Here is a 27,611-nt window from a genome sequence, read left to right as displayed (position 1 = left end):
GGCTATGCCAAATGGCTGTGGGCTACACTAGTTCATTTAGCAGACAAGATTTGAGTCGGTGGCATTATTTTATAGTATGAAGAATACAATTTAACAAATCTGAATAAACAATTTGAGGGAGTGAGCACATGCGGCTATTCTGTGTTAAGCGGTTAACAAAGAAATTGCTATTCCTACATGCTTAATTTAGAGTTATTTAACTTAAACTTTAGTTCTACAAACGTTAGGCTATATGTTTTGATTTTTAATACATTGTAAGGCTGCATGATGGGACTCTAAACATTTTTGCTTGAAAGGCATGAGCTCTGCATTGTTTTTTTTGTGCAGGCTGTACACACTACATCAGTCACTCACAATTTGACAAGCACTTGATAATGCCTCGGAATTTCACGGCGGCATCCCCTTGTGTGGCTGTAATGCACCCTAAAAAAAAATCCAAGTCTTTTGCGGCCAGCGGCCATTGTGCACTTCTCCCTGAGTGATGCGTGCTCCATCAAGTGATCGGGTCTTTCTCACAAGCTACAAGTGAAGACCGACACATCGGGCACGCACCTGCGTGCGTCCATATCCAATTCCGAGGAGCATATTGAGGATATTTGAAGAACTGTCCACATTTACTTTTCGTCAGCCAACAAGATGAGTAGGCCTAACGAACAGTGAAAGCACTAGCCTATGTCAATCTACTATCCCCCATAGTACAAAGGTTAACCTATTCTATTCTGTGCGAGAAATAAATATTCCAAACATAGTCTGGGACAGTTGCGGGATGCAATAGATCCCAAATTAATATAACCACTAGCATCAAAAAAAACTTTAAAGAATTTTGGCTGATGCAACTGATCAGAAAGTTTATCAATATTTTAAGCTAAGCGATAAGGCTATTTCTTCACATTATAAGCACAGCAATGCGCACATGGTAGTATTATTTCAATAAGCGTGAATGTTACATTAGCGGAAAACACCATTATCAAAAATGACCGCAAATGCAATTATCCATGTAATGCTTTTATTATAAAGGTGCATAAGATGAAAATGACCTTCCCCAAACTTGAAACTCAAGCGCTGCTTACGTATGCCCGTTGGCCACTTTAGTTGTGATACAAACCTTAAAACATATACACCTATGGACTAGGCTACATTACATGTGACTATGATTCAAAAAGTAGCACAAAAAAAAAGGCATTGTTTCTTAAGCTAGTCATCATTCACAAGTGATAATATATAATTCACAAGTATTTGGCTAATATTGTCACCCATCAGACTATTCTTGATTTAATATAGTTTTTACATATACTAAATAATATATGTGTGAAATATGTTTTGATTTAGAATGGACCATAATCAAGCACCTGTTTAGAAACAGGGTCGGCAGGAAAAAAATACATGTCATCTATGCACTTAAATTGCGACTGAAGGACACTTTTCCCCGTGGTTTATTTTCATGCCAGCCAGGTACTCCTGTTGTAAATATAAGCAATGTGCTTAATATTAAGAAAGTTGAGAAATAAATACAGTAGGCCTAGCCTATAGAATGCTGATCCTCCTATTCTTATTAGAGGCCATTACTCTGTTTTAACGCACAATTGCATAGCCTACTGAAATGTTGCGTAACATTAGCTCATGTGCTCTCATGAAGTGTTTGATTAGATTTTTAAATACATTTGCATTGACGTCAGAGAGATTAGAGGGACAATAGAGTGCTGAGTACCAGGCAGTTAGCAAGTTTGGTAGGCTACTAATGAACATTGGCAGCATCAGGGCTGGGAGAAGCCTAATTTACTGTGACTAAAAATTCACGTGGAATTAGACTGCCTTCATGACTCGTGACCGCCGGTATGGTGGTAATACGTTCACCCTAACTGCCCTAGTCATGAATGCTTATGACATACTATGGCATGCTAATGTCACTCTTATACCAAAGGGATTAAGTAAAATGCTACTGAAGACACTCACAGTTGATCTCAGAGAGGGTCTTCCCTTCTCGTGTGTTCCCAGAGCGAATCCGATGCGGCACCGATACAGGGGGCTGTCAAAACAGATAAAGTGGAGTGAGGGAAACAGTACAACACTAACTAGCCTGGTCCCAGATCTGTTTGTGCTGTATTGCCAAATTTTATGGTCATTGTCAGCCCAAAACGATCTGGGACCAGGCTAGGAATACATTAGTCGCAAGGCAAAAATGTAGCATTGTCTGATGCAGGCATTCTGACATACATACCCCCTACAGTACAGTTTATGAAAGTGTTTGATATTATTTCAATGTGCTTGTATGCATCTGATACTGCCTTAAAATTACATTTAAAAATGGGATTTAATTGTATTTTAAAGTATTGTGGTGGCAGCTTTATGTAATGGGTATGCTGGTCATTGGCAGGGACTGGGGAATTTGTCAGGATCAAAATAAATATGAAAGAAACAAAGCCCAGGTAAAAAGGAAAACCAGCCTCAGTCTTCTGAAAACCTAACCCTGGGGTGGAGTTATATTTTTCAGCCAGACAATTACACACATTGTTATGCCAAAGACATACCAGTGGCTTTCCAAGAGGTGTTGAGTGTTTTTGAGTGGTTTAGTCTCAGTCCTGAATTAAAGTTGCTTGAAAATCAGAGACGAGGTTGAATTATTCCTGTTCACCATTGATTCCCAACCAAATTTACTGACCTTAAGCAATTTTGACAAAAATAATGGACATATGTTGCCCTAAGAGTTATGCAAAGTTGGTAGAATATTATTCACAGCTGTAATGGCTGCCAAATGTACTTCCACCAAGTATTAACTCTGAGGTGTGAAGACACATGCAATCAAGACATCTTCGTTCTTTCATTTTAAATTAATTTAGAAATGTTTCTATCATTTAAAAAATGTGGAGTAGATTGTGTAGATCTGTAGGTAAAAATTCCAGTGTAATCCCTTTTTATATGTAATTTTAAGGCAGCAAAATGTGAAGACTGTGCAAGGGGTGTGTAGAAAAAGTATTCAAGACCCCTTCACTTTTTTCACATTGTTACGTTACAGCCTTATTCTAAAATTGACTCAGAGTTGTTTCCGAAGCCACTCCTGCATTGTCTTGGCTGTGTGCTTAGGGTCGTTGTCCTGTTGGAAGGTGAACCTTCGCCTCAGTCTGAGGTCCTGAGCACTCTGGAGCAGGTTTTCATTAAGTATCTTTTTACTTTGCTCCGTTCATCTTTCCCTCAATGCTGACTAGTTTCCCAGTTCCTGCTGCTGAAAAACATTGCCAAAGGATGATGCTGCCACCACGCTTCACCGTAGGGAAGGTGCTAAGTTTCCTCCAGACGTGACGCTTGGCATTCAAGCCAAAGAATTCAATCTTGGTTTTATCAGACGTGAGAATTTTGTATCATTTTGTCATGTGCCTTTTACTAAGGAGTGGCTTCCGTCTGGCCACTCTAACATAGATGCCTGGTTGATGGAGTGCTGTAGAGATGATTGTCCTTCTGGAAGGTTCTCCTATCTCCACAGAGGAACTCTGGAGCTCTGTCAGAGTGACCAAGGCCCTTCTCCCCCGATTGCGCCGTTTGGCTGGGTGGCCAGCTCTAGGAAGAGTCTTGGTGGTCCCAAGCTTCTTCCATTTAAGAATGATGGAAGCCATTGTGTTCTTCGGGACCTTCAATGTGGCAGAAATGTTTTGGTACCCTTCCCCAGATCTGTGCATCGACACAATCCTGCTCTGACATGCACTGCCAACTGTGAGACCTTACAGGTGTGTGCCTTTCAAATAATGTCCACTCGATTGAATTTATCACAGGTGGACTCCAATCAAGTTGTAGAAACATCTAAAGTATGATCAATGGAAACAGGATGCACCTGAGCTAAATTTCAAGTCTCATAGCAAAGGGTCTGAATAATTATTTACCCCCTGCCCTGTATTTATGTATATTATTTTTCATAAAATTTGTAAACATTTCTAAAAACATGTTTTCGCTTTGTCATTATGGGGCAGTGTGTAGATTGACAAAGACATTTTTTTTTTAGAATAAGGCTGTAACGTAACAAAATGTGGAAAAGGGGAAGGGGTCTGAATACTTTCCGAATGCACTGTAATTAGCGTCAATAGGTAAGATAAGAGATCTGTATATAATGATGAGATGCTCATGTCTCCTTCCTAACAATGGGAGTTGTTGTCCCATTGGCGGAAGACAGGCGACATGTTTAGATTTCAGTGAGAGTGAAACCTCTCGCTTCGTCTCTTCCTCTCTGGTAAGACCAGTATAATGTAACGACAATTAGCGATAACGATGATTTTTTTAAACTAGGCAAGTCAGTTAAGAACAAATTCTTACTTTCAATGACAGCCTAGGAACAGTGGGTTAACTGCCTGTTCAGGGGCAGAACGACAGATTTGTACCTTGTCAGCTCGGCGATTTGAACTTGCAACCTTCCGGTTACTAGTCCAACGCTCTAACCACTAGGCTACCCTGCCGATGAGAGAAGAACAAGATTTCAAATGAAAGAATAACAAGTATTCAAACCGTCTTGGCAGCCGGCGCATACGTCCCAAATGGCACCCTATTCCTTTTATAGTGCACTACTTTTGACCAGACGCCTATGGACCCTATAGTCAAAAGTAGTGCACCATATAGGGAATAGGGTTCCATTTGGGAAACAAGTGAGTCACGTCTTCCTGGCAACCTTCCACATTTCCCTGATTAAAGAGGCTAGTGTAAAAATACCACCATTGAATGTCGCACTTTGATGACACGTGTAATGAAAATGACCCTTCTGGGGGGGGCATCAACCTGATATCCTCCCTTCCACTAAGCCATGTGGGGAAAATCATTAGTTGGCTGCCAGTCGTCTTCTGTGTCATGACTATAAGAAAGGCGTGCGTCCCAAATGGCTGCCCATTTCCTATATAGTGCACTAATTATGAGCACAGCCCAAGTAGTGCACTATGTAGGGACCAGGGTGACATTTGGGGGCAGCCAAGGTAGTCCCAGGATGGCTTCCACTGTTATTTATTTAGCAGTGTGTCCTCCTTCGTGCATCAGAGGACATGCACTTTACTTTATGTGATGGGCTCACAGTGGAACTAACATTCCCAGGGCACAAAATGGCAGTTGAAGGACCTCCTTCACTGCCGGGTTGACTAAAAGCATTTAGAGCCAAACCGTCGGAAGCCAGGGGCGGTTGAAGGAGCTTCTCCAGCACAACTTAATCTTGGGATATAATATAGGACCATTCTTGTCTACATTTTATTCATTTAGCAGATGCTCTTATCCAGTAGTGGGTGCATACATTTTCATACTTTTTTTGTAGTGGATCCCGTGGGAATTGAACCCACAACCCTGGAGTTGCAAGCACCATGCTCTACCGACTGATCCACATGGGTCTACCATTAAAGACAAATAGCATTTGGTTCCAATTTACAATAAGTGTCCCCGATACCTTTGTATTTACATGCAGCTCTACAGTATCTACACTGTAATTATACTACCTGATGTAAATATTTATTAAGGTCACCCACTGTAAAGTGGGACTAAGTACTCAAATGGTAAAATGTATCATACATTTTAGCTTTAGCAAGGACCCAATGGTTTCACACCATTCTCCACATCAAACAATTTCAGCACATGCTCATGATGTTACACCCGAACACACTTACCATGCACAAATGTTTAAAAAAACGAACCACACATCTATGCCTGTGTGCACACAATCTCAATTACCAGAGCAAGCAAACACACCCATATAGGCCCACAACGCCCACAAACAGACAGACAGACACACGGTACCTCTCTGCCAACGGAAAAGCGTGGGAGTCGTCGAGATAGGGGGACAACAGGTTGAAACACACCCCAGTATGAGCCAAAGCACCCTCTTGTGTTTCAACTAAGGGCAAAGGAGAGAGACAGAGACACTCAGCCCAACTGATAAGAGGAGTTGAGGAGGATTAGGGTGAAATTGCCCTTAGTTGCTGATCTTCGGTCAGTTTTGCATTTCCCCCACTAATATTTAAGGTTAGGCTTGGGGGAAAGGAAGCTGATCATAGATCTGTACCTAGGGGAAACTTTACCCCGGAGCAGTTGAGGACAGGGCAGGGGGTGAAACGGCCTAAATAATTCCTTTAAGGCACAGAGTCAACACCTAGAGTCAGTTATTATGGGCCTTGGACAATGTGTGACTACTGCCAGCTAAAGTGACAGTGCAACTTTTTGGAATGAGTCATGCGTACATTTGATGAGACAATGTTGGGGAAATGTAAAAAATAAAAATTGCAGGCAGCTAAGAGGCTAATTAATGCTTATGCTAAGGCTAATACATCTTTAAAATTCAAACAAAAATGTGTAGATGCTGTATAATAGTATACATTCCGTAATTGTCTAAAAAATATGCATTTAAGTGTGCCAATGAACAAGACAGAATGTTCAGTCAGTGTATTCTAGTATAATATTGACAAAGATAAAAGTACTGCTGAGTGTGAATACAGTGGCTTTGAATAGCAAAAGCACTCCCATCAAACTCTTGCTGTGCATTATACACAGACTAAATTGACCCCTAAAACCTACAGTGACACAATGTTCTGTATGACAAAGTACAATAGATGCTCTATAACCAATGATAGTCCTTTGTAGTCAAATAAAATGATTTAGGGCCTTGATCAATCAAAACCAGTAACCAGGAATACAGGATAAGACAAAGGAAAATCTAAATGATTACTATTTCCACTGTGAGAATTGATGTCACCATTGAATAATGGCAACTTTGGAGGCAACCTAGCCTGGGTGCCAGTCTGATTCTGCTATCTTGACAACTCCTTATGGAACAGTTATGCCAAATGTTTGGATTGACACTGAGTGACAAGGAGTTGGAAAGATTGTATTAACAGACTAGCAAAGGTTACCGGTTTTGATTAAATGAGGATGTGTCCTGTGAGTGTCTGCAGCTGTACTGTACCTCCTCGGACTCCTCAGGCACATCATCTAAGTGGTCTTCGTAGGAGGAGTGGTCCGGGTTGCTGGCCTTGTCCAAGAGCTCGATGGCCAGCGTGCGACTTAGAGGTTGCGAGACAAAGGGATGCTGGGAAAACATCAGGGGACAACAATGAAGCGGAGTTCATACTCTACCATAGCCTGGTCTCGGATCTGTTTGTGCGGTCTTGCCAATTCCTATGGTTATTGATGGGGCAATGACCATAGCAGTTGGCAATACAACACAAACAGATCTGAGACCAGACTAACTGTAGGAGACTATGGGCCAGATTCAGTCAAGAAAAAACACGTGTCAGAAAGATTGCATTATGAGAAATGCAATCGAGTAAAACAAATTAATCATAGCTCTCAATTATTTAAAAAAAATACATTTCCTGCTGTGGTTGTTCCCTCTTGAGCCAAATAGCAGTTGAATAAAATAGGAGTTGGCTTGGCTTAGGGAAAATGTTATCTAAGATGAGATAAGATACAACTTTATCCATCCCCTTGGGACAATTAGATTCAGGGCTAAAGTGGTGCATCTGATATGGACTGACATACAAAAACACTAGACAGACAACACATTTAGGCTGCATCCCAAATATGGGCATACGGTGCCATTTGCCTCAGACAAGCATGAAACAAGACATTATCACATTTTTATTACATGCTTGTGCAATAGATTATTAAAAGGCTAAAGAGTAATGTGTAAAAGGCACTTTAAGTGAGGTAGATCTAAACAAGATTTCTAAGATAAAATGTTCAAACGGTTGAGCCTGTAAGAGTTAGGTGGGTTCCTCTGTTAAGTTTATTTGAGTGATATACATGGTCGAGTTCTAAGAACACAAACCTCAGGCTAATAGTAAATAAGAGTTGCTATGTGGAAACTGAAGCACTTTCTACAGCACTTTCTGCAATTGCAACATCCTTTTTTGGACTGTTAAATAAATGTTTACCCATTGATTCTTTAAGAATCTTTTAAATGCCTCATGAGCTTAGCTCAACTGTCATACACCATCAGAACCCAAAATGTAAGCTTGTTTTACTTGAAAACAAACACTATATAGCCTCAAAGTGTATAACTGGGGGCAAAATCTCCCCCCTCCTGGACACCTACACCACCCGATGCCACAGGAAGGCCAAAAAGAAAATCAAGGACATCAACCACCCGAGCCACTGCCTGTTCACCCCGCTATCATCCGGAAGGCAAGATCAATACAGGTGCATCAAAGCTGGGACTAAAGACTGAAAAACAGTATATATCTCAAGGCCATCAGACTGCTAAACAGCAATCACTTGCACATCAGAGGCGGATGCCTATAGACATATATCAGGAATCACTGCCCACTTTTAGAAATGGATCACTAGCCACTTTAATAACGTTTCCGTATCTAGCACAACTCATCTCATATGTATAGACTGTGCTCCAAGCTATTCTACGGCATCTTAGTCACTTTAATTGTGTGTAAATATTCCATCACCCATCTCATATGTACAGTTGCAGTCGGAAGTTGACATACACCTTAGCCAAATACATTTAAACTCAGTTTTTCACAATTCCTGAAATTGAATCTTAATAAAAAATTCCCTGTTTTAGGTTAGTTAGGAACACCACTTTATTTTAAGAATGTGAAATGTCAGAATAATAGTAGAGAATGATTTATTTCAGCTTTTATTTCTTTCATCACATTCCCAGTGGGTCAGAAGTTTACATACACTCAATTAGTATTTGGTAGCATTGCCTTTAAAATTGTTTAACTTGGGTTTGTAGGCCTCCATGCTCACACACACTTTTTCAGTTCTGCTAACATATTTTCTATAGGGTTGAGGTCAGGGCTTTGTGATAGCCAATCCAATACATTGACTTTGTTGTCCTTAAGCCATAACTTTGGAAGTATGCTTGGGGTCATTGTCCATTTGGAAGACCCATTTGCGGCCAAGCTTTAACTTTAACTGATGTCTTGAGATGTTGCTTCAATATATCCACATCATTTTCCCTCCTTATGATACCATCTATTTTGTGAAGTGCACCAGTCCCTCCTGCAGCAAAGCATCCCCACAACATGATGCTGACATCCCAGTGCTTCACGGTTGGGATGGTGTTCTTTGGCTTGCAAACCTCCCCCTTTTTCCTCCAAACATAACACTGGTCATTATGGCCAAACAGTTCTATTTTTGTTTCATCAGACCAGAGGACATTTCTCCAAAAAGTACGATCTTTGTCCTCATGTGCAGTTGCAAACTGTAGTCTGGCTTTTTTATGGCGGTTTTGGAGCAGTGGCTTCTTCCTTGCTGAGCGGCCTTTCAGGTTATGTTGATATAGGACTTGTTTTACTGTGGATATATATACACACTGTTGTACCCGTTTCCTCCAGCATCATCACAAGGTCCTTTGCTGATGTTCAGGGATTGATTTGCACTTCTTGCACCAAAGTACGTTCATCTCTAGGAGACAGAACACGTCTCCTTCCTGAGCGGTATGACGGCTGCGTTGTCCCATGGTGTTTATACCTGCATACGATTGTTTGTACAGATGAACGTGGTACCTTCAGGCGTTTGGAAATTGCTCCCAAGGATGAACCAGACTCGTCGAGGTCTACAATTTATTTTCTGAGGTCTTGGTTGATTTCTTTTGATTTTCCCATGATGTCAAGCAAAGAGCCACTGAGTTTGAAGGTAGGCCTTGAAATACATCCATAGGTACACCTCCAATTGACTCAAATGATGTCAATTAGCCTATCAGAAGCTTCTAAAACCATGACATCATTTTCTGGAATTTTCCAAGCTGTTTAAAGGCACAGTCAACTTAGTGTATGTAAACTTCTGACCCACTTGAATTGTGAGTTATAAGTGAAATAATCTGTCTGTAAACAATTGTTAGAAAAATTACTTGTCATGCACAAAGTAGATGTTCTAACCGACAAGCCAAAACTATAGTTTGTTGACAAGAAATTTGTGGAGTGGTTGAAAAACGAGTTTTAATGACTCCAACTTGAGTGTATGTAAACTTCCGACGATATAGTGTATTCTATACTATACCACTGTATCTTAGTCCAATGGCGCTCTGACATATGTATATAGTCTTAATCCATTCCTTACTTAGATTTACATGTATTTTGGGTATATGTTGTGAAACGGTTAGATATTACTTGTTAGCTATTACTGCATTGTGCATTTTGCTACACCCACAATAACATCTGTTAAACACGTGTATGTGACCAATACATTTTGTTTTATTTTAAACATGGTAAAAACTATAATGTTGATAAAGTATCATTATTCCTTGAATCCGCTAGCTCATTCTATTAATTTGAGAGTGGTTCAATTTCTCCAGCACCATTCCTCAGCTGTTTACAAAAACAGGTGCGGGGTCAGTGCTTGCTATTGTTTGAACTTCATATTGCCCATTTAACCAGCGTTTGTATAACAACTGCAAAGGGGGCTCTATTTCCAAATATTCACACTATTTCACCCAATCTTGACCTTGAACATTTGAAAGACTTCCTTATGAACAATACTCTTTGGGTTGTCATTGAGGCAACCAAATCCCTTGATCCACACAATGACATCACTACAATCACATTACTGTTATGTAGCTCAGGCCAAGATCATCTTACCTGCAGCAGCTTGTCTGAGGAAGGCCTTTTCTTTGGATTTTTCGTCAACGATATTTTTACAAAATGATGAAAATTACTGGTCCTTGGGGAGAGAAAATGAAATTGTATTTAAAAAAAAAAATATTTCACCCATTCTATCATTTTTTAAAGTAAATATTCAAATTTATATGCTAATAATGATCAAACCTCTTTGGGATAAAACTTGACCTCATATTATGTGTAAATCGAGTTAGGCTGTCAATTCTCAAACCACTCCCCACAAAAAAAAGCCTTTCTCTGAGTCCAATGACATTGACACAAATCTGAGGCTCCTTTACCCCTATGACAGGTGTGTCTGACTGTTAATATTTTAGCAGCATTTTGATTTGATTCATTAATATTGTATTACGTCTCTTTTTCCATCCAGTTCTAACGTATAAGTGTTGGGGTGGGAGAGGACGGTGTGTTCAAGTAACGAGATAGAACCGGACAGGGTTAAGGTTATGTTGCAGGCAGCAAGCGTAAAGACACTTACCACTTCACCTTGTCTTTCAACTTGGGCGGCTGGAAGTTACTTTTGGTCATAAAAAACAGGGCTCTGAAAAAAAACAAAAAGGTGCAGTTGTGTATTTAAGGAAATCAGTCCTTTCACATCCAATCCTTGCTTTTACTCAGTTAAAGGCGCTAACTTTCTAAACATACATTGAAAATAATTATGATCTGCTTACTTTAGGTTCTGCAAATGCATACAACGAGTTTGTCGAGTCATTGCGTGTTAGAAATATGGGACCAAATACTTAACTATTGACTACTATAAGTGAATTTGTCCAAATACCTTTGACTTCAAATGAGAGACTAGCTACATAAAAGTGCTTTCATTTCTTAACGGTAAAACAGATATGTCTGAAAATAACCTCAAGTAAAAGGTGTCATTCTGTACTGTCGCCTCATATGAAACATTTAATCTCAAATCCAAAATGCTTGAGTGTAGAGCCCCAAAAGATACATGCTTCACTGTCCAAATACATGCGGAGGGTGAGTGTATAAGATTCCCCTGCATGCATGGATAAGAATCCCGGCACCTACTGGCCCTATTATGTGTCTCCATTCTCTCTGTGCTCTTCATTTCATAAAGGTCTCTGTCAAAAAAAAAAGGGCCCTGGTCTGATGCCAACAGGTTCAAATGCTAACCTCATCGGGTGAAGGTCAAACATGGGCGGCTGCAGCTCTGCCAGCTCGATGGCGGTGATGCCCACCGCCCAGATGTCGCACAGTTGGTTGTACCCGCCCTTCCTCTCCACGGCTGCCACCTCAGGTGCCATCCTGCACACAGGGAGTCGGCTCAGTTAAATGAACCGTTCACCACATAGCCTTGGCACAGTCAATAGCAATTAACACTACAGGGGCATCTCAACCAAGACCTCTGAACTCAACTGTATAACTCACTGTATGTGCCAATTACTCGCTTATAAAATGTTTATAAATATTAACACATTTTGTAAATATTTCTAAACTTTTGTTTAGCGGTGGCTCGACCGCTAGGGGTGCCAAGTGGGGGGCCACAAATGTTTCGCCGCCAAGGTCGGGGGTGGCAACCCTACCAAAACTCACTTAATTACCCAAAATGGCTAGAGCCAGCACGGATTTTAAATTTTACAATTTATAAGCATTTATAAGGCTTATTCGTGAAAGTTATTATGTTTAATAGGTAACTTTTTTTTAAATCAATCGAATACACTGTTCTAAAATTGGATTTGATGATACAATTTACAACAACATTATTATTACATTTCAGTAATTTATCAGACGCTCTTATCCAGAGCGACTTACTGGAGCAATTAGAGTTAAGTGTCTTGCTCAAGGGCACAGACAGATTTTTCACCTAGTCGGCACTTAACCACTAGTCTACCTGCCACTCATCATCATCATCATCACCACCAAATCAATATAATCAGAATATGTTAACCCCCTAGAGTCTAAGCCCTGCCTAAGCTGGGCGGGGGTTCTACTAAGCTAACATACGGAATTATTTTAAGAAAGTCATACCAAATATCATTTATCTATTTGATTTAGAATTTTAAGAAATACAATTTAAAATTTTAAAAATTAAGAAAAAAAAAACAATTATTTGACTAAAATAAGTTTGTTCTGAAGTGTCTGTCCTACAGTGCCGTGAAAAGTATTTGCCTCCCTTCTGATTTTCTCTATTTTTGCATATTTTTGATACTGAATGTTATCAGATCTTAGATAAAGGGAACCTGAGATAACACACCCCCCCTCCCCAAAAAAAGTATACCTATTTATTTAATTTACAAAGTTATGCAACACCCAATTCCCCTGTGTGAAAAAGTAATTGCCCCCTTACACTCAATAACTGGTTGTGCCACCTTTAGCTGCAACGACTGCAACCAAATGCTTCCTGTAGTTGTTGATCAGTCTCTCACATCGCTGTGAGCAATTTTGGCCCAGTCATGCATGCAGAACTACTTAACACAGTGACATTTGTGGGTTTTCAAGTATGAACTGCTCATTTCAAGTCCTGCTCCAACATCTCAATTAGGATTAGGTCTGGACATTGACTAGGCCATTCCAAAACGAAACATTTGTTGCTTTTTAGCCACTTTCATGTAGACTTAATTGTGTTTATGGATCTTTGTCTTGCTAGATGACCCAGCTGCACTTCAGCTTCAGCTCACAGATGGCTGGCCTGACATTCTCCTGCAGAATACTCTGATACAGAGCAGAATTCATGGTTCCTTCTATTAAGGCAAGTTGTCCAGGTCCTGAGTCAGCATCCCCAAACCATCACACTACCACCACCATGCTTGATCGTTGGTATGAGGTTCTTACTGTGGAATGCACTGTTTGGTTTTCGCCAGGTATAATAATACTACTACTACAACATGGAACTTATATAGCGCTTTCATGGAAAGAACGTTGCTTTATAATTATAGAAATTAACAAACAACAAAACAGGAGTCAAAACAAAACAGACTAAACAAAACATGAATAAAGAGAGGTGTGGGCTCAAAAAAGGAAAAGAGTGTATCAGTGTAAGGGGATGAGGGTAGGGTCAGGATTTGGATACGAACCCGGTCTAGGGTAAGGGTCGGGATTGGGGTTAGGGTTCTCTGCCAACTTTTACCACATATGCAGAAGTACAACATTGGCAGATGCAATGCAAAAAAAACATATCCAGCTTAAACTGATGGATTTTGATGGAAATGTTTTCATTATGCTAATTTGATTTTTGCAGGGCCACGGATATCAACTCTAGGGGGTTAAAAACCTTCTAAAATCAATCGAAGGGCACATTCATATCCTGCTTGACAAAATGGTGGATGATAGATCCATGGATAGATTCACCTGACTTGGGTATCAAGGGACAGAGAGAATTGATAGAAGGGGGGAGATGATGAAGGACATTACCAGTAAGGTGTGCCGATGAAGGATTTTCTCTTTGCAATGGTCATTGTGATTTGGGCCGAGACGCCGAAGTCAGCTGCCAAGAAAACAATGAAAGATTTGAGAACCTGACTTTATAGGTCTATTCCCATCAACAGTTGAAGTCGGAAGTTTACATATACCTTAGCCAAAAACATTTAAACTCAGTTTTTCACAATTCCTGACATTTAATCCTAGTCAAAATTCCCAGTTTTAGGTCAGTTAGGATCACCACTTTATTTTAAGAATGTGAAATGTCAGAATAATAGTAGAGAATTATTTATTTAAGCTTTTAATACTTTCATCACATTCCCAGTGGGTCAGAAGTTTACATACCCTCAATTAGTATTTGGTAGCATTGCCTTTAAATTGTTTAACTTGGGTCAAACGTTTCATGTAGCCTTCCACAAAATTCACACAATAAGTTGGGTGAATTTTGGCCCATTCCTCCTGACAGAGCTGGTGTAACTGAGTCAGGTTTGTAGGCCTCCTTGCTCACACACGCTTTTCAGTTCTGCCAACAATTTCTATGGGATTGAGGTCAGGGTTTTGTGATGGCCACTCCAATACCTTGACTTTGTTGTCCTTAAGCCATTTTGCCACAACTTTGGAAGTATGCTTGGGGTCATTGTCCATTCGGAAGACCCATTTGCGACCAAGCTTTAACTTCCTGACTGATGTCTTGAGATGTTGCTTCAATATATCCACATAATTTTCCTACCTCGTAATGCCATCTATTTTGTAAAGTGCACCAGTAACTCCTGCAGCAAAGCACCCCACAGCATGATGCTGCCACCCCAGTGCTTCAAGGTTGGGATGGTGTTCTTCGGCTTGCAAGCCTCCCCCTTTTTTCTCCAAACATAACGATGGTCAGAATGGCCAAACAGTTCTATTTTTGTTTCATCAGTCCAGAGGACATTTCTCCAAAAAGTATGATTTTTATCCCTCTGTGCAGTTGCAAACCGTAGTCTGGCTTTTTTATGGCAGGTTTGGAGCAGTGGCTTCTTCGTTGCTGAGCGGCCTTTCTGGTTATGTCGATATGACTCTTTTAACTGTGGATATACAGTAGATACTTTTGTACTTCCTCCAGCATCTTCGCAAGGTCCTTTGCTGTTGTTCTGGGATTGATTTGCACTTTTCGCACCAAAGTACGTTCATCTCCAGGAAACAGAACGCATCTCCTCCCTGAGCGGTATGAGGGCTCAATGATGTTCCCATGGTGTTTATACTTGCGTACTATTGTTTGTACAGATGAATGTGGTACCTTCAGGCGTTTGGAAATTGCTCCCAAGAATGAACCAGACTCGTCGAGGTCTACAATTTATTTTCTGAGGTCTTGGTTGATTTCCTTTGATTTTCCCATAATGTCAAGCAAAGAGCCACTGAGTTTGAAGGTAGGCCTTGATTAGCCTATCAGAAGCTTCTAAAGCCATGACATAATTTCGGGGAATTTTCCAAGCTGTTTAAAGGCACAGTCAACTTAGTGTATGTAAACTTCTTAACCACTGGAATTGTGATACAGTGAAATATAAGTGAAATAATCTGTCTGTAAACAATGGGTGGAAAAATTACTTGTGTCATGTACAAAGTAGATGTCCTAACCGGCTTGCCAAAACTATAGTTTGTTAACAAGAAATGTGTGGAGTGGTTGAAAAAATTGTTTTAGTGACTCCAACCTAAGAGTATGCAAACTTCCAACTTCAACTGTAAATGTCCAAATGCAATCAACAGTTCATCATTAATACAGTGAATGTCTAATACACGTTTGATGACCATTTCCTAAGCCTGGTTCGCTCTGTAGTAAATTATACATTATGCATAGCAATGTTGAAATCAATGAAAATCATGCAATGCTCATGTATTGTAGTAATTATACAAAAAATGTAAGCTGGTGTAGGCAATATTCCCAAAAGGAATATGATATAAATTGTAGTGGTAGCACTGATATACAATTATTCCAATCACTGTCCAGGCATCTCAGACTTGATTTAGCTTACTACACACATTGAATATAAAAGCACACACACACACACAAAAGCAGAAGGTGCTATTCACAGCCAAGCACAATTAACAGCTTGTCAATCACAGCCAGGTGGCGATCACACACTCAACTCAACAAATTGCCATTATTCATCATATTGAAACGCAGACATCAAAGAAAACAGTTGGACGTCTGGACTCCTTACCTAGTTTGACGTACCCGTTGTCTGTCAACAGTATGTTTGCTCCCTTTGTGCAGATAAAAGAAAATTACAACTTCAATGGATTTGCAGTTGCATAGGCCTATGTAAGTGTTTAGTACGTTTATACATACGTTTTCTCAACAACGTATCAAATGTCTTACCAACTTGGTGGCTATTAGTGTCAGAAATGTTTTTATAATGGCTATTACACCGTCTCTGCCAAGAAATTCCAGAGGAACACACTAAACTACTGTAAATGTTTTTTGTACATGTCTGGGTGAAGGTGTTGTTGGTCTATTTGTGTGTAGGTACAAGCTTGTGTAAAATGATTTTCTTGAAGAGGACAATAAACTGTATTCTATTCGATCCTAATCTACACAATGCATTCCTGCTTGAAATGGTTATTGTTCCAGTCCCACCTTGCCTTTGTGCACTCAATTCTATTCTATGCAATGGAACCTTGCATTTTCCCACCTTACCTTTATGTCTCTGTGCATTTTCCCTTTGTTGTGTAGATAGTAGAGACCCTGTGAAGGGAAAAATGCAGACAGTGAGTCAAGTCCATTGACCTCTTCACAAATAATATCCCATCCTAATATGGTGTCCCTTTTTAGCCAATTCACATTCAACCAAAATCAGCCACATACCTTTCCAAAAGCATAAGAGAACTGTCATTTTACCAGGAAAGCAATAGTCTGTTTGCTTATTTTTTGCAATTTGTAATAAAGGATTTATTATGATATAATAGTTGTGTGTATCAAAATCGAACAAATCAATGACAACAATAGTCCTACGATGTTGCTATTGCTAACGGCTGTTTTCAATCTCAATCGAGCGGATGGATGAAATCAAAGGCAGTTCAAAGGCTTTTAGCTGAAAGACATCTGTCTGAAGAAGAGTGAATGCTTGAGTGCTGGAGGAGGCAAAGTGAATGGACGTACCTGAAGAGTTTCTCGAGACACGTAGGCTATTTGTGATTCTGTAAGAGGCCCGGTCACTGAAAGATAAGGAGAGACATGGTTGGAGCCTGAGAAGCACTGGGGTATATCAAAAAGCAGGGTCACCAAGTTAGCCAGTTGAATCAATTATAATATTCCCATTTTATTTTTTATTTTTTATATTTTACCTTTATTAAGAACAAACAACTGCCTTGTTCAGGGGCTGAACGACAGATTTTTACCTTGTCAGCTCAGGGATTCGATCTTGCAACCTTTCGGTTACTAGTCCAACACTCTAACCACTAGGCTACCTGCCTCCCCTTTCAAGCTTATCTTTCCAAAAAATGAGGAATTTACTTCCAAATAGTTACACAGGTTAGCTGGCTAACTCATTGACCCTGTTTGATGGGTTCTGACTTCTTAACTGGAAACATTGTTAATCATCAGGTATCCTTTGGAAATGAGAAGGGCCACCGTCTGGTTTCTACACCAGAAGTTAATGGTTATCTGTAGGAGGAATGTCTATGGTGGAGTCAATTAAGGTTAGACATGTGTAAAGGAAAGGCAATCACACGGTTGCGGTCACTGATAAGGGTGGAGAGCTATGAATTAGTGAGTAATGGGGGCAGAGGTCATGTCACATGAAGGGAGAAGGAACAGTTTATTACCCGCATCACTTAACGTCCTACCTAGCAATAAAGATGTAATGTTTAGAGGGAAGGAGGAGACTTAACCCAAATTGGGGTATATATACACTTGTTCTGGTATAAACATGTCTTTGTCAGTTCAGCTGTCTGAACCATTGGGTGAATAAACTTGGTTTGAGATGTACTAATCTTCCATGAGTTAGAACCTAACATGTTTAAATTGGAAAACTCAGTCTAAAATTACATCCTTCCTTTATATTCTTTCTTTCATCGGCACTGACCTGAAAGAACCTATACAGATGACAGCATACTCCCAGCTAGGGTCTACCATACTGCTTTCACCTATCCTCCATTTTCAGATCAATGCAGATGGAAAGGAGAAAAGGAGAGGAAGCTATGTTAGACTAATCAACATGCCCCCTTAAGCCTTGTTAAGAATACCCAACAACTAAACGATGAAGGTTAAAGGAATGTAACGATGCGACAAACCTACTGGGCATTGTGGAGACCACGAGGGACAGTGCGCCGAGCACGTCAGCCTTCCGTTTCGGTGACCCTCTATGTACTCCGTGGACAGAGCCTAGGGTTGGGGACATTATGACCAGCGTGACGTCTCCGTGGCAGCAGGGAGCCGATATGTGGGAGGATGAGATCAACGGTAGTTGGTGGTGTCGACTGCTGTTCCTGTCTCTCTAATGAGGAGCCTTACAGCCGACTGAGCCCAGCACAGTCATTAAGAGCAGAATCAACACCGTCTCTGTGTGAGTGTATGTATGTATGTGTCTGTGTGTGCGCAAAAGTGCAAAAACAGCTGCTAAAGACGGCCGCACTAATGACCTGCTCTTTAAATGGGCAATCTGCAGTTCAAACAATTACAAAGTGGTCACGCCACCAGTACTTTCGTAAATAGCTCGGGGATGGGGCTGAAGAAATGTAACTACTCAAATATATAGATGGAGCTATGGATGCAAAAACTGACCATCCATGACAAACTTATAGTTTTAGCCATGTTTTAAATCTATACACAGTGTTTGTTTACAAACATTCGAGTAAAACCAGCTTATATTTTGGGTTGTGATGGGTTAAGACCGTTGAACTAAGCGCGTGAGGCAATTTATAAGTTATATTCTTCTAGAATAAAATGGATATATCATCTCTTTTAAAGTCCAAAAATGGACGTAGCAACTGCAGATTTTCCCTTTAACGACCAAGACAAGAAGAAGAAAAAGCGTAATAAGAATCTGTTAACTGTCTACCTGGTTATGTGGTAGGAGCTAGGTTACGTCCAACATGGCAACCGATTCCCCCTGGGCCGTAGTATAAAGTAGTGTACTATAAAGGGAATAGGGCGCCATTTGGGACATACCCCTAGTAAGAGGACGTCTAGCTTGAGTGAGGAATTAGCTTAAAACCACACACCGAAACGTATTGAATTTGGCTTCATCGAACCGGTTGAGCCAGCGGTCATTTTTCAAATGCTTGTGTGTTTTGTGTGTGTATGTGTGTTTGTGCGCTGTATGTTGTTGTGTATGCTTACCGTGATATGTCTTGTAGGGACCCTCCCCCGCAATATTCAATACATATCCATAATTTATCTCTCCTGTAAAGAGCAAAAGGAAACAAATTACATTACAATCGATACTGTACGGCTCAAAATAGTCTGAGTAAAAAGCTAAAGCAAAGAGGCAGAGAGAGAGTATGGATGAATGCTTTTGGGAGTCTTTTTCTAGGTTGTGACACAGCATGATGCGGTTCGGCTATTAGGTCACAACTACCCTCCGGCCAACCAACGCGTTAAAACTTCTCAAAATGGCCACCCTCCACCTCCCTCACCTCTTGAGCAGTTCAATACAAAGCATTTCCCCAGAGCTAGTAATTAGGCACATTGTTAGCATGCTAGCGTTAGTGCGGCTAGACTTGGAAAGGAGGCTCTGTCCGTAGCTTGGCTGCAGTGGAGAACGACTCTACGCTGAGCCTGTGTGTACTTCAAAACCTGAGAGTGGCTGGGAATTGACTGAGCCAGGACAGGGGTGGAGGAGGGAAGGGTAGGTTAGGGATGGTGGCGGATGAAGCATGGGGTGCGGACCTTTAAATATGCTACCTTAAGTAACTGCCAAAGTAGGCCACGATGTTAGAATGCTTGCAGTCCTTCATCATGATGATTTCCTGCTGCACCACCACAAAGTCCTCCCCTGTGGAGAGACGACAGACGTGGTGAGAAGAGAGACAAAGTAACATACGTACATAAACACACATTTATAAAACACATTCAAGGGTTTTTCTTTATTTTTACTATTTTCTCATTTGTAGAATAACAAACATTGAAACAGTGAAGACATCAAAACTATGAAATAACACATATGGAATCATGTAGTAACCAAAAGAGTGTTAAACAAATCAAATATATTTTATATTTGAGATTCTTCAAATAGCCAACCCTTAGCCTTGATGACAGCTTTGCACACTCTTGGCATTCTCTGAAACAGCTTCATGAGGTAATCACCTAGAATGCATATCAATTAACAGGTGTGCCTTCTTAAAAGTTAATTTGTGGAATTTCTTTCCTTGTCAATGCATTTTAGCCAATCAGTTGTGTCAAGGTAAGGGTGGTATACAGAAGATAGCCCTATTTGGTAAAGACCAAGTCCATATTATGGTAAGAACAGCTCAAATAAGCAAAGAGAAACAACAGTCCATCATTACTTTAAGATATGAAGGTCAGTCAACACGGAACATTTCAAGAACTTTGAAAGTGCAGTCGCAAGACACATCAAGATCTATGATGAAACTAGCTCTCATGAGGACCGCCACAGAAATGGAAGACCCAGAGTTACCTCTGCTGCAGAGGATAAGTTCATTAGAGTTACCAGCCTCAGAAATTACAGCCCAAATAAAAGCTTCACAGAGTTCAAGTGACAGATACATAAACATCAACTGTTCAGAGGGGACTGTGTGAATCAGGCCTTCATGGTCAAATTGCTGCAAAGAAACCACTACCAAAGAACACCAATTTGAAGAGACTTGCTTTGGCCAAGAAACATGAGCAATGGACATTAGACAGGTGGAAATTTGTCCTTTGGTCTGGAGCCCAAATTGGAAATTTTTGTTCCAACCGCCATGTCTTAGTGAGACGCGGAGTGCGAGAACGGATGATCTCTGCATGTGTATTTCCCACCGTAAAACATGGAGGAGGTGTTACGGTGTGGGGGTGCTTTGCTGGTGACACTGTCTGTGATTTACTTAGAATTCAAGGCACACTTAACCAGCATGGCTACCACAGCATTCTGCAGCGATACACCATCCCATCTTGTTTAGGCTAAGTGAGACTATCATTTGTTTTTCAACAGGACAATGACCCAACACACCTCCAGGCTGTGTAAGGGCTATTTTACCAAGGAGGAGAGCGATGGAGTGCTGCATCAGATGACCTGGCCTCCACAATCCCCCAACCTCAACCAAATTGAGATGGTTTGGGAAGAGAGTGAAGGAAAATGCTTTTCCAACAGTCTTGAAGGAGTTTCCACATATGCTAAGCACTTGTTGGCTCAGAATATGTGGGAACTCCTTCAAAACTGTTGGAAAAGCATTCCAGGTGAAGCTGGTTGAGAGAATGCCAATAGTGTGCAAAGCTGTCATCAAGGCAAAGGGTGGCAATTTGAAGAATCTCAAATATAATATGTTTTTAACACATTTTTGGTTACTACATGATTCCATGTGTTATTTCATAGTTTTGATGTCTTCACGATTATTCTACAATGTAGAAAATAAAGAAAACCCCTTGAATTAGTAGGTGTTCTAAAACTTTGGACCAGTAGTGTATGTCCACAATGAAACACTATAAAAGACTGAAACACTTTAAATGGAACTTAAGCTGCTTCTACATGAATAAAATGGCAAAAAATGAGTTTGAATTATATATATTTTTTTATACAGACACACATTTGGACCACCTCACTGAACCACAGCACTCTGACAATACTAGCTGGGAACTTACAGAATGGGCCAAAAAGTAAGCAGACAATTACAAACTGTGCAATAGTCTGCATACTGACCAGATGCGCAGAGATAATGGCTCGGAGGATTAGTTTAGCAGAATTAATGCGTTATTTGTAATCTATGCTAGTCCCTTTTGATGAAGGCATCTGTCAAACCGGCAAAGCTATCGGTGCAAACTTTAAGCTACACACCTCCCAAATGAAGACCATACATCTCAGAATCAATGAGCCGCACGACGTCCAACTACGATCACTGAGGGGAATCAATTCCACAGATCATAATTACACAGGCTGGGAATATTCAGTTTGGCAGCTTGTCAACACCACCAGAAGGCCAGTGTTTCCCGACACTCAACGCTATTCTAATGCGGGGGAGTGCGATGGACTTGGAAACTGGGGATATAGAAACCAATAGAAGCTAAGTTTTGGAGGCCTGTCTCCTTGAGGTTGCACTCAAACACATGCACACACACTCACAGATAAGAAATTATCTCAATGACAAGGCGGCAGTAAATAGCCCTTGATTAATAAAACCCGCTGGGGATGCTTGCACTTCGATTTTAGCACTTCTCTCAATACGGGATGCGTGCCGCCCATTCAAACCCTGCACTCTCCATCAGCACTGTTGCTATGTCAGCGCATTTCTCCCAGGCAGAGCTATCGAGTGCAGCTCCACCCAATGCTTCTTCAGAGGGAGAAGCAGGGCACGTTTATTGGTTTTAACGAGAAATGACTGCCCATGAAGCTCTCCCTCGCCTTCGATTGGCCCAAGGGGCGGAAGGCAGGGCCCGGTTGATTGGCTGAATGGGCGAGAATCACATTTTTTTCCTCTTTGTTCTCCGACAATGTCCCCTGGGGTTCGTGGACCTGACAGCGTCGATCTGGGCTGACCTTGATCTCTGGCTCGGATCTCAACATCTATAAGCATGTGCGTCATCTCATGCGCGGTGGGACAAACGCTTTGGAGGAGAGAGAGAGAGAACAAAGTCACTTTAGTGTGACTGCTGGCTTAATGATGGACGCTCCAGGCCTCATTAAAAAGCTGATCTATTTTTTGTATTATTTTTTTCTACACCTCTCTCGCCACTCTTCAATATTTCTACACCTGTCATTCGCTCGTTCAAAATCTCTTCTGTAGCCTCAATGAGAGATGAAAATAAATATGTATGCTGGCTTATGTAATGGCTCATTAAAATGTATGGAACATGCTGGATATGCAAGGCGAGGGTTGTGAATATAGTTAGTGCTGCAGCAAAAAAAAGCCCTATTAATAAAGTTTACACGGACCCTATGATGAATTAAATATCGGTGGGGGGGTTTTGCGGGTCTTTTTCTGCTTGCGGCCTCCTCCCGAGGGAGCGTCCCAGGATTCACTTTCAACAGTGACCAAGGTCAGATGGCCCTGGTGCTTCCTGTCGTGGTGAGCCTGTCCTTCTCCGGTGACGCAGTGACATTTTCCCAGTACAGGAGGGATTGGAGAGAGGGACTGACTGTGTAGGATACTCTGGGTGAAGTTTCCCCTAGGTACAGATCCAAAATTAGCGTCTCCTGCTCCAATCATAACCTTAAACATTAGTGTGGAAAAGGCTAAACTGACCCAAGATCAGCGTCTAGGGGCATGTATGACTGGGGGAGACGCCTACTACCGACTGCCATCACCTCTACGTGCTAATACCAAAGGAGTGACTTTGGATAAACTCCTGCACACGTATCTCGAGCTTGCCAGAATGAGTCTTTAGACTCAAAACAATTTATAAATATGTTATATTTAGAACACAAGTGGAGATTTACTGGCTTATTACAGAGATGTAATGTTAGCTGAATTGCTTCCATTTTTTTAAAGTTAAGAACATGGCGTAACAATAACTCAAAAAGTACATTTTTTTATTTTGTCATTCATTTGTTTATGTATTCTTTTTGATCACAATATTCTACAAATTCATGGAATTAAGTATTTATCTGCAGTTACAAAACAATGCTTAATAATAATAATAATAATTACATTCTGGTCACTAAGCACTTACATATAGTAACTGTATAGACCAATGGTAGTTTTTAATTTGGACTATTTAGCAAACAGTAGTGAATTTTTCCTTTCATCCAAGGTGACATGGAATAAAGCAGTGCAATAAGCAATAGGATGCCCCCTTTGGGATGCTCACATACGCTGACAGTAAAGCAAGGACCTCATAATATGATCTCATGTTGGCTAATAGAACAGCAAATGTTGGCAAATACCATGGAGGACTGGAAGCCATCAGGGTTGTGCTCATTAGGCACCAAACGGAAGAAAACGTAAATGCTCATTTTGGTTTTCCGTTGCAAAATGTTTTAAAACTTTTCCAGTTGCATGCCCTAATGAACAGGATCCAGATTTGGGGGAGGAGGCCTTGTGCAAACAGATTGGCTGCGTTGCAATGTATTGAAGCAGTTACAAAGATCTTGGCAGCCTCTAACCCAGATTCTTGGACTGTACATGGACATCACAAAGCACAAGATGAAGATAAAGCCTGGCAGCCAGCCCAAATTAAAAATGTATTTATGACCGAGATGCCATTTGAAAATCAAACACAGATTAGAACAAATTGGAACAAGTCAAAAAAGCACATATTAAATGACTTATTTGAATTCTGCACAGCATGCCACTAAAGCGAGATAAGCCAATGAGTTCCCAGCAAACTGTTGCTAGGGTATATTAGTTGGGCTTGCATTGAAAGCATCTTTGGGAAACAGTTTTACATTTGAGATTGAAACAGACTGGCAGATATAACAAGGTGCTGAATATGGTGTCTTTCGTTGGTTAACTGTGTAGCCGCTCACCCATTAGTTTGTCTTTTTTTTTTAAAACCCTTTTTCCTCCCCAATTTTATGGTATCCAATTGGTAGTTACAGTCTTGTCTCATCTCTGCAACTCCCGTACGAGAGAGAACGAGAACGAGAGAGAGAGAGGCAAAGGCCGAGAGCCGTGCGTCCTCCAAAACACAACCGCACTGCTTCTTGACACAATGCCCACTTAACCCGGAAGCCAGCCGCACCAATGTGTCAGAAGAAACACCATACACCTGGCGACCGTGTCATCGTGCACTGCGCCCGGCCCGCCACAGGAGTCGCTAGTGCGCGATGGGACAATGACATCCCTGCAGGCCAAACCCTCCCCTAACCCGGACGATGCTGAGCCAATTGTGCGCCGCTCCATGGTCACGGACGGCATGCGACAGAGCCTGGACTCTAACCCAGAATCTCTAGTGGCACAGCTAGCACAGCAATGCAATGTTTTAGACCATTGCGCCACTCGGGTTGGCCCCAGCCGCTCACCCTTGGGTGTGTGTGTGTTAGTCCACTCCACACACTATGATACTTAATCACTCTGCCTATGTCTAGGCTACATAGGTTTCCATGGTCCTGGCTTTGGCGACACACCTCGAGCCATCGAATCTGTCACCAAGAAACACACTCATGGACACCATGGCTACATCTGTCAAGAGTGCTAGTTGCCCTGGCCGTGATGCGTACTGACAAGCACCTCCATGTCACTCCACGCTGTCACAGTGGATTGTGGCACCTTCCCTTCGTCATGCAGTGCTGTTGGCATTTTAAGGAGGGAAAACCTTGGCCACATTAATTTTAGATGGGGTTCCTGCAGTGCGTTAGCGTGAATGGCTAATAAGAGACCTCCGGGCCGAAATCGACTGCATGTGGTCCACCTGATAAATCTGGGAAGACACACACTCTCTCTCTCTCTTTAAAGCTTCTGACCCATTTCCAGCTCCAATTGTCACTGTCAATCTAGCAAACCATCAAAGCCCTGTCTGGTGCATTCTCTACCTCTAATGTACTGTAAGAAGAAAATAAAGCATTTAACCCATAGACATCCGCAAAGGGAAGTTCAAACAACATCAGAAACCCCATTTTGGACGTTGTCTTAAGCGTGTGGATGTGTCACAAATAATAAGTCCACTATTTTTAACCAGAGCCCAATGGGCCCTGGTCAAAAGTAGTTCACTATATAGGGAATAGTCATTAGAGACGCAACCTTGAAGTGACTGGTATTCCCAACAACTTCACAGTACAGTGTTCTTTTATGATAAACTGATTCACACACCTAATATTGATGGCCTTTCATAAAGGGGGCCTTGAAAAAAGTGCCTTGAGCGACTACATGCAGAGGGCAAAATACACTCCTATTGCCCTATTGATTTGATTGATGCCTCGCACGTCCCTCGGCGCCAGTCCTGCGTGTTAACTCCATCGTCACACAGGCCTCTGCATAGAAGATCATGTGATGTTGTATAGAATATGGTTCTATGGAACTCATTAATGAACATTTAAAGATATGGGGCATATCATTTGTATTAGAATCCACACCCTTTTAAGATTAAAGGGATAGTTCACCCAAATTACTTATTTGATTCCTTACCCTGAATGCAGTCTATGCCATGGACAATGAGACTCTGTAAGAACTGCTCACAAGGTAAGGCTACAAATATGTAATTTTGTAATTTGGCTTACTATCCCTTTATATAAATAAAACATGGTTTACTGTCAGCTGTGGATGATAACACAACTGACACAAATCAAAGGTTAGAAATGACCATGGCATGAGCACAACCTAAAAATATGCCACAAATAAACCCCAAATCAATTCCTGTTATTGTAGAATTATGCAGTGTCCTTACAAGAATAGACACACAAATGGAGGGAGAGGGAAGTTGCAGCAAATCAATAGTGCCTGTTAAAGTTAAAAGCACTACGACAGAGGTCCCACAGTCCAAAAGCCTTGCAGAAATACTCTAGTCTTGAGTGTCTATACTAAATCTTCCTCCTCAAATGGCACCCTATTCCCTATGTAGTGCACAATTTTTTCTAAATAGGGAATAGGGTGCCATTTGGGATACAACCCAAAAGCAAGGCAGGAGCTGTCACAGCGGATATGGTAAAGAGGTGGTTTGACATTAAAAGGAGAGGATTGGGAGAGTCAGGGGGCGGTTCAATGCTGACTGACCCCTCAACCTTCCGCCCAAGAATAACTTTGGTTGTTGAAGAACACACTCACGTACAAGGACAACAACACATACGGCCACACAGGCACACAAAATTATGAAAGTCAACATTGGATAACTACAGATGTAGGAACTTCATTTGAGCCAGTTCGCTACAGCAGAAAAATAATCCTGCAGCAACAGGAAATGTTTTTTTTTTAAGTGGATTATATTTAATGAACATTTTCATAGGGGTTGATAAATTTTTTGTAATGGAAAATTAAGTCAAATGTCAAAGTGGAAATTACAAACTTCAGAAGCCTTTTTAAAAACATCAAATACACCACAAGTTTTAAATGTCCTGTACTGTAAGAATGTACTCTAGCAACAGGGTATTCAAATCAAGATCCTATTCTGTACTGTATATTTAACGGACTGCCTGAAAGTTGAATAGTTGAGTAGCACTGTCAAATCTGCACAAAGAAGTCCGCAAACAAGCAAACACCAGCAACGAATTAATATTAGTGATCATACCACACACACACACACACACACACAAGCAGAGACTGCTTCCTGTCTGAACTCTTTACCATCCGCAACATCAGATAGTACCCCACAGGCTGCATATCTGTACACGTACGCACAGATAACCGCACACATGCCCATACACAAAGTCCATCAAGCCTACCACCTGCTGACTGTCAGTCTAACAAGCCAAACTCAAAGTGAATCCCTGTTGATTCATAGAAAGAAAAAGTAAGTAAACATTTATTTAGTCTAGCCTAGCCTACACCCACCAGTTCCCACCCCCTGGGTTGGTTCGACTATAGCAGCAACAGTTAACTGTAAAATTATTATGAAAGTCGACTAAGACCAAAATGCTAATAAGATGTATTGAATCG

General features: G+C 41.1%; 1 protein-coding gene across 9 annotated transcripts; it reads right to left on the bottom strand.

The window, feature by feature from the left end:
- Nucleotides 1-794: 794 nt before the first annotated feature.
- Nucleotides 795-19,914, bottom strand: LOC112230456 (mitogen-activated protein kinase kinase kinase kinase 3). Of its 9 annotated transcripts, none has more exons than XR_006080605.1 (14): nucleotides 19,837-19,914; nucleotides 19,273-19,335; nucleotides 18,229-18,450; nucleotides 17,092-17,147; nucleotides 16,630-16,677; nucleotides 16,154-16,196; nucleotides 13,953-14,025; nucleotides 11,715-11,846; nucleotides 11,059-11,121; nucleotides 10,545-10,626; nucleotides 6,914-7,036; nucleotides 5,752-5,848; nucleotides 4,365-4,434; nucleotides 795-2,026 (listed from the first exon to the last, which is right to left on the bottom strand). XR_006080605.1 is itself a non-coding variant. In XM_024396781.2 (14 exons), exons 3-13 carry the CDS (start codon nucleotides 18,329-18,331, stop codon nucleotides 1,962-1,964), a joined length of 885 nt encoding a protein of 294 aa, XP_024252549.1. In that variant the 5' UTR covers nucleotides 18,332-18,450; nucleotides 19,273-19,335; nucleotides 19,837-19,914; the 3' UTR covers nucleotides 798-1,458; nucleotides 1,954-1,961. The 9 variants fall into 9 exon arrangements, 8 of the variants coding, with proteins under 8 accessions (XP_042166710.1, XP_042166711.1, XP_042166712.1 ...); XM_024396781.2 differs by lacking the exon at nucleotides 4,365-4,434 and having other exon boundaries at nucleotides 798-1,458; nucleotides 1,954-2,026; XM_042310776.1 differs by lacking the exon at nucleotides 4,365-4,434 and having other exon boundaries at nucleotides 796-2,026; nucleotides 18,225-18,450.
- Between the last annotated feature and the right edge of the window lie 7,697 nt (nucleotides 19,915-27,611).

Source organism: Oncorhynchus tshawytscha, linkage group LG32 (genome assembly GCF_018296145.1).
Source record: "Oncorhynchus tshawytscha isolate Ot180627B linkage group LG32, Otsh_v2.0, whole genome shotgun sequence".
Taxonomy (NCBI): domain Eukaryota; kingdom Metazoa; phylum Chordata; class Actinopteri; order Salmoniformes; family Salmonidae; genus Oncorhynchus; species Oncorhynchus tshawytscha.
The sequence above is the reverse complement of the archived record's forward strand: the minus strand, read 5'-3'. Positions and strand labels throughout refer to the sequence as shown.

Coding starts and splice junctions, on each gene's coding strand:
- LOC112230456 (XM_042310775.1), bottom strand. CDS start 18,331: ATGTCCCCAACCCTAGGCTCTGTCCACGGAGTACATAGAGGGTCACCG. Junction 11,847..13,952: donor TTCATCGGCACACCTTACTG/GTAATGTCCTTC, acceptor CCCTGTGTGCAG/GATGGCACCTGAGGTGGCAG. Junction 7,037..10,544: donor CCTCAGACAAGCTGCTGCAG/GTAAGATGATCT, acceptor ATGTTTTCCCAG/CATCCCTTTGTCTCGCAACC.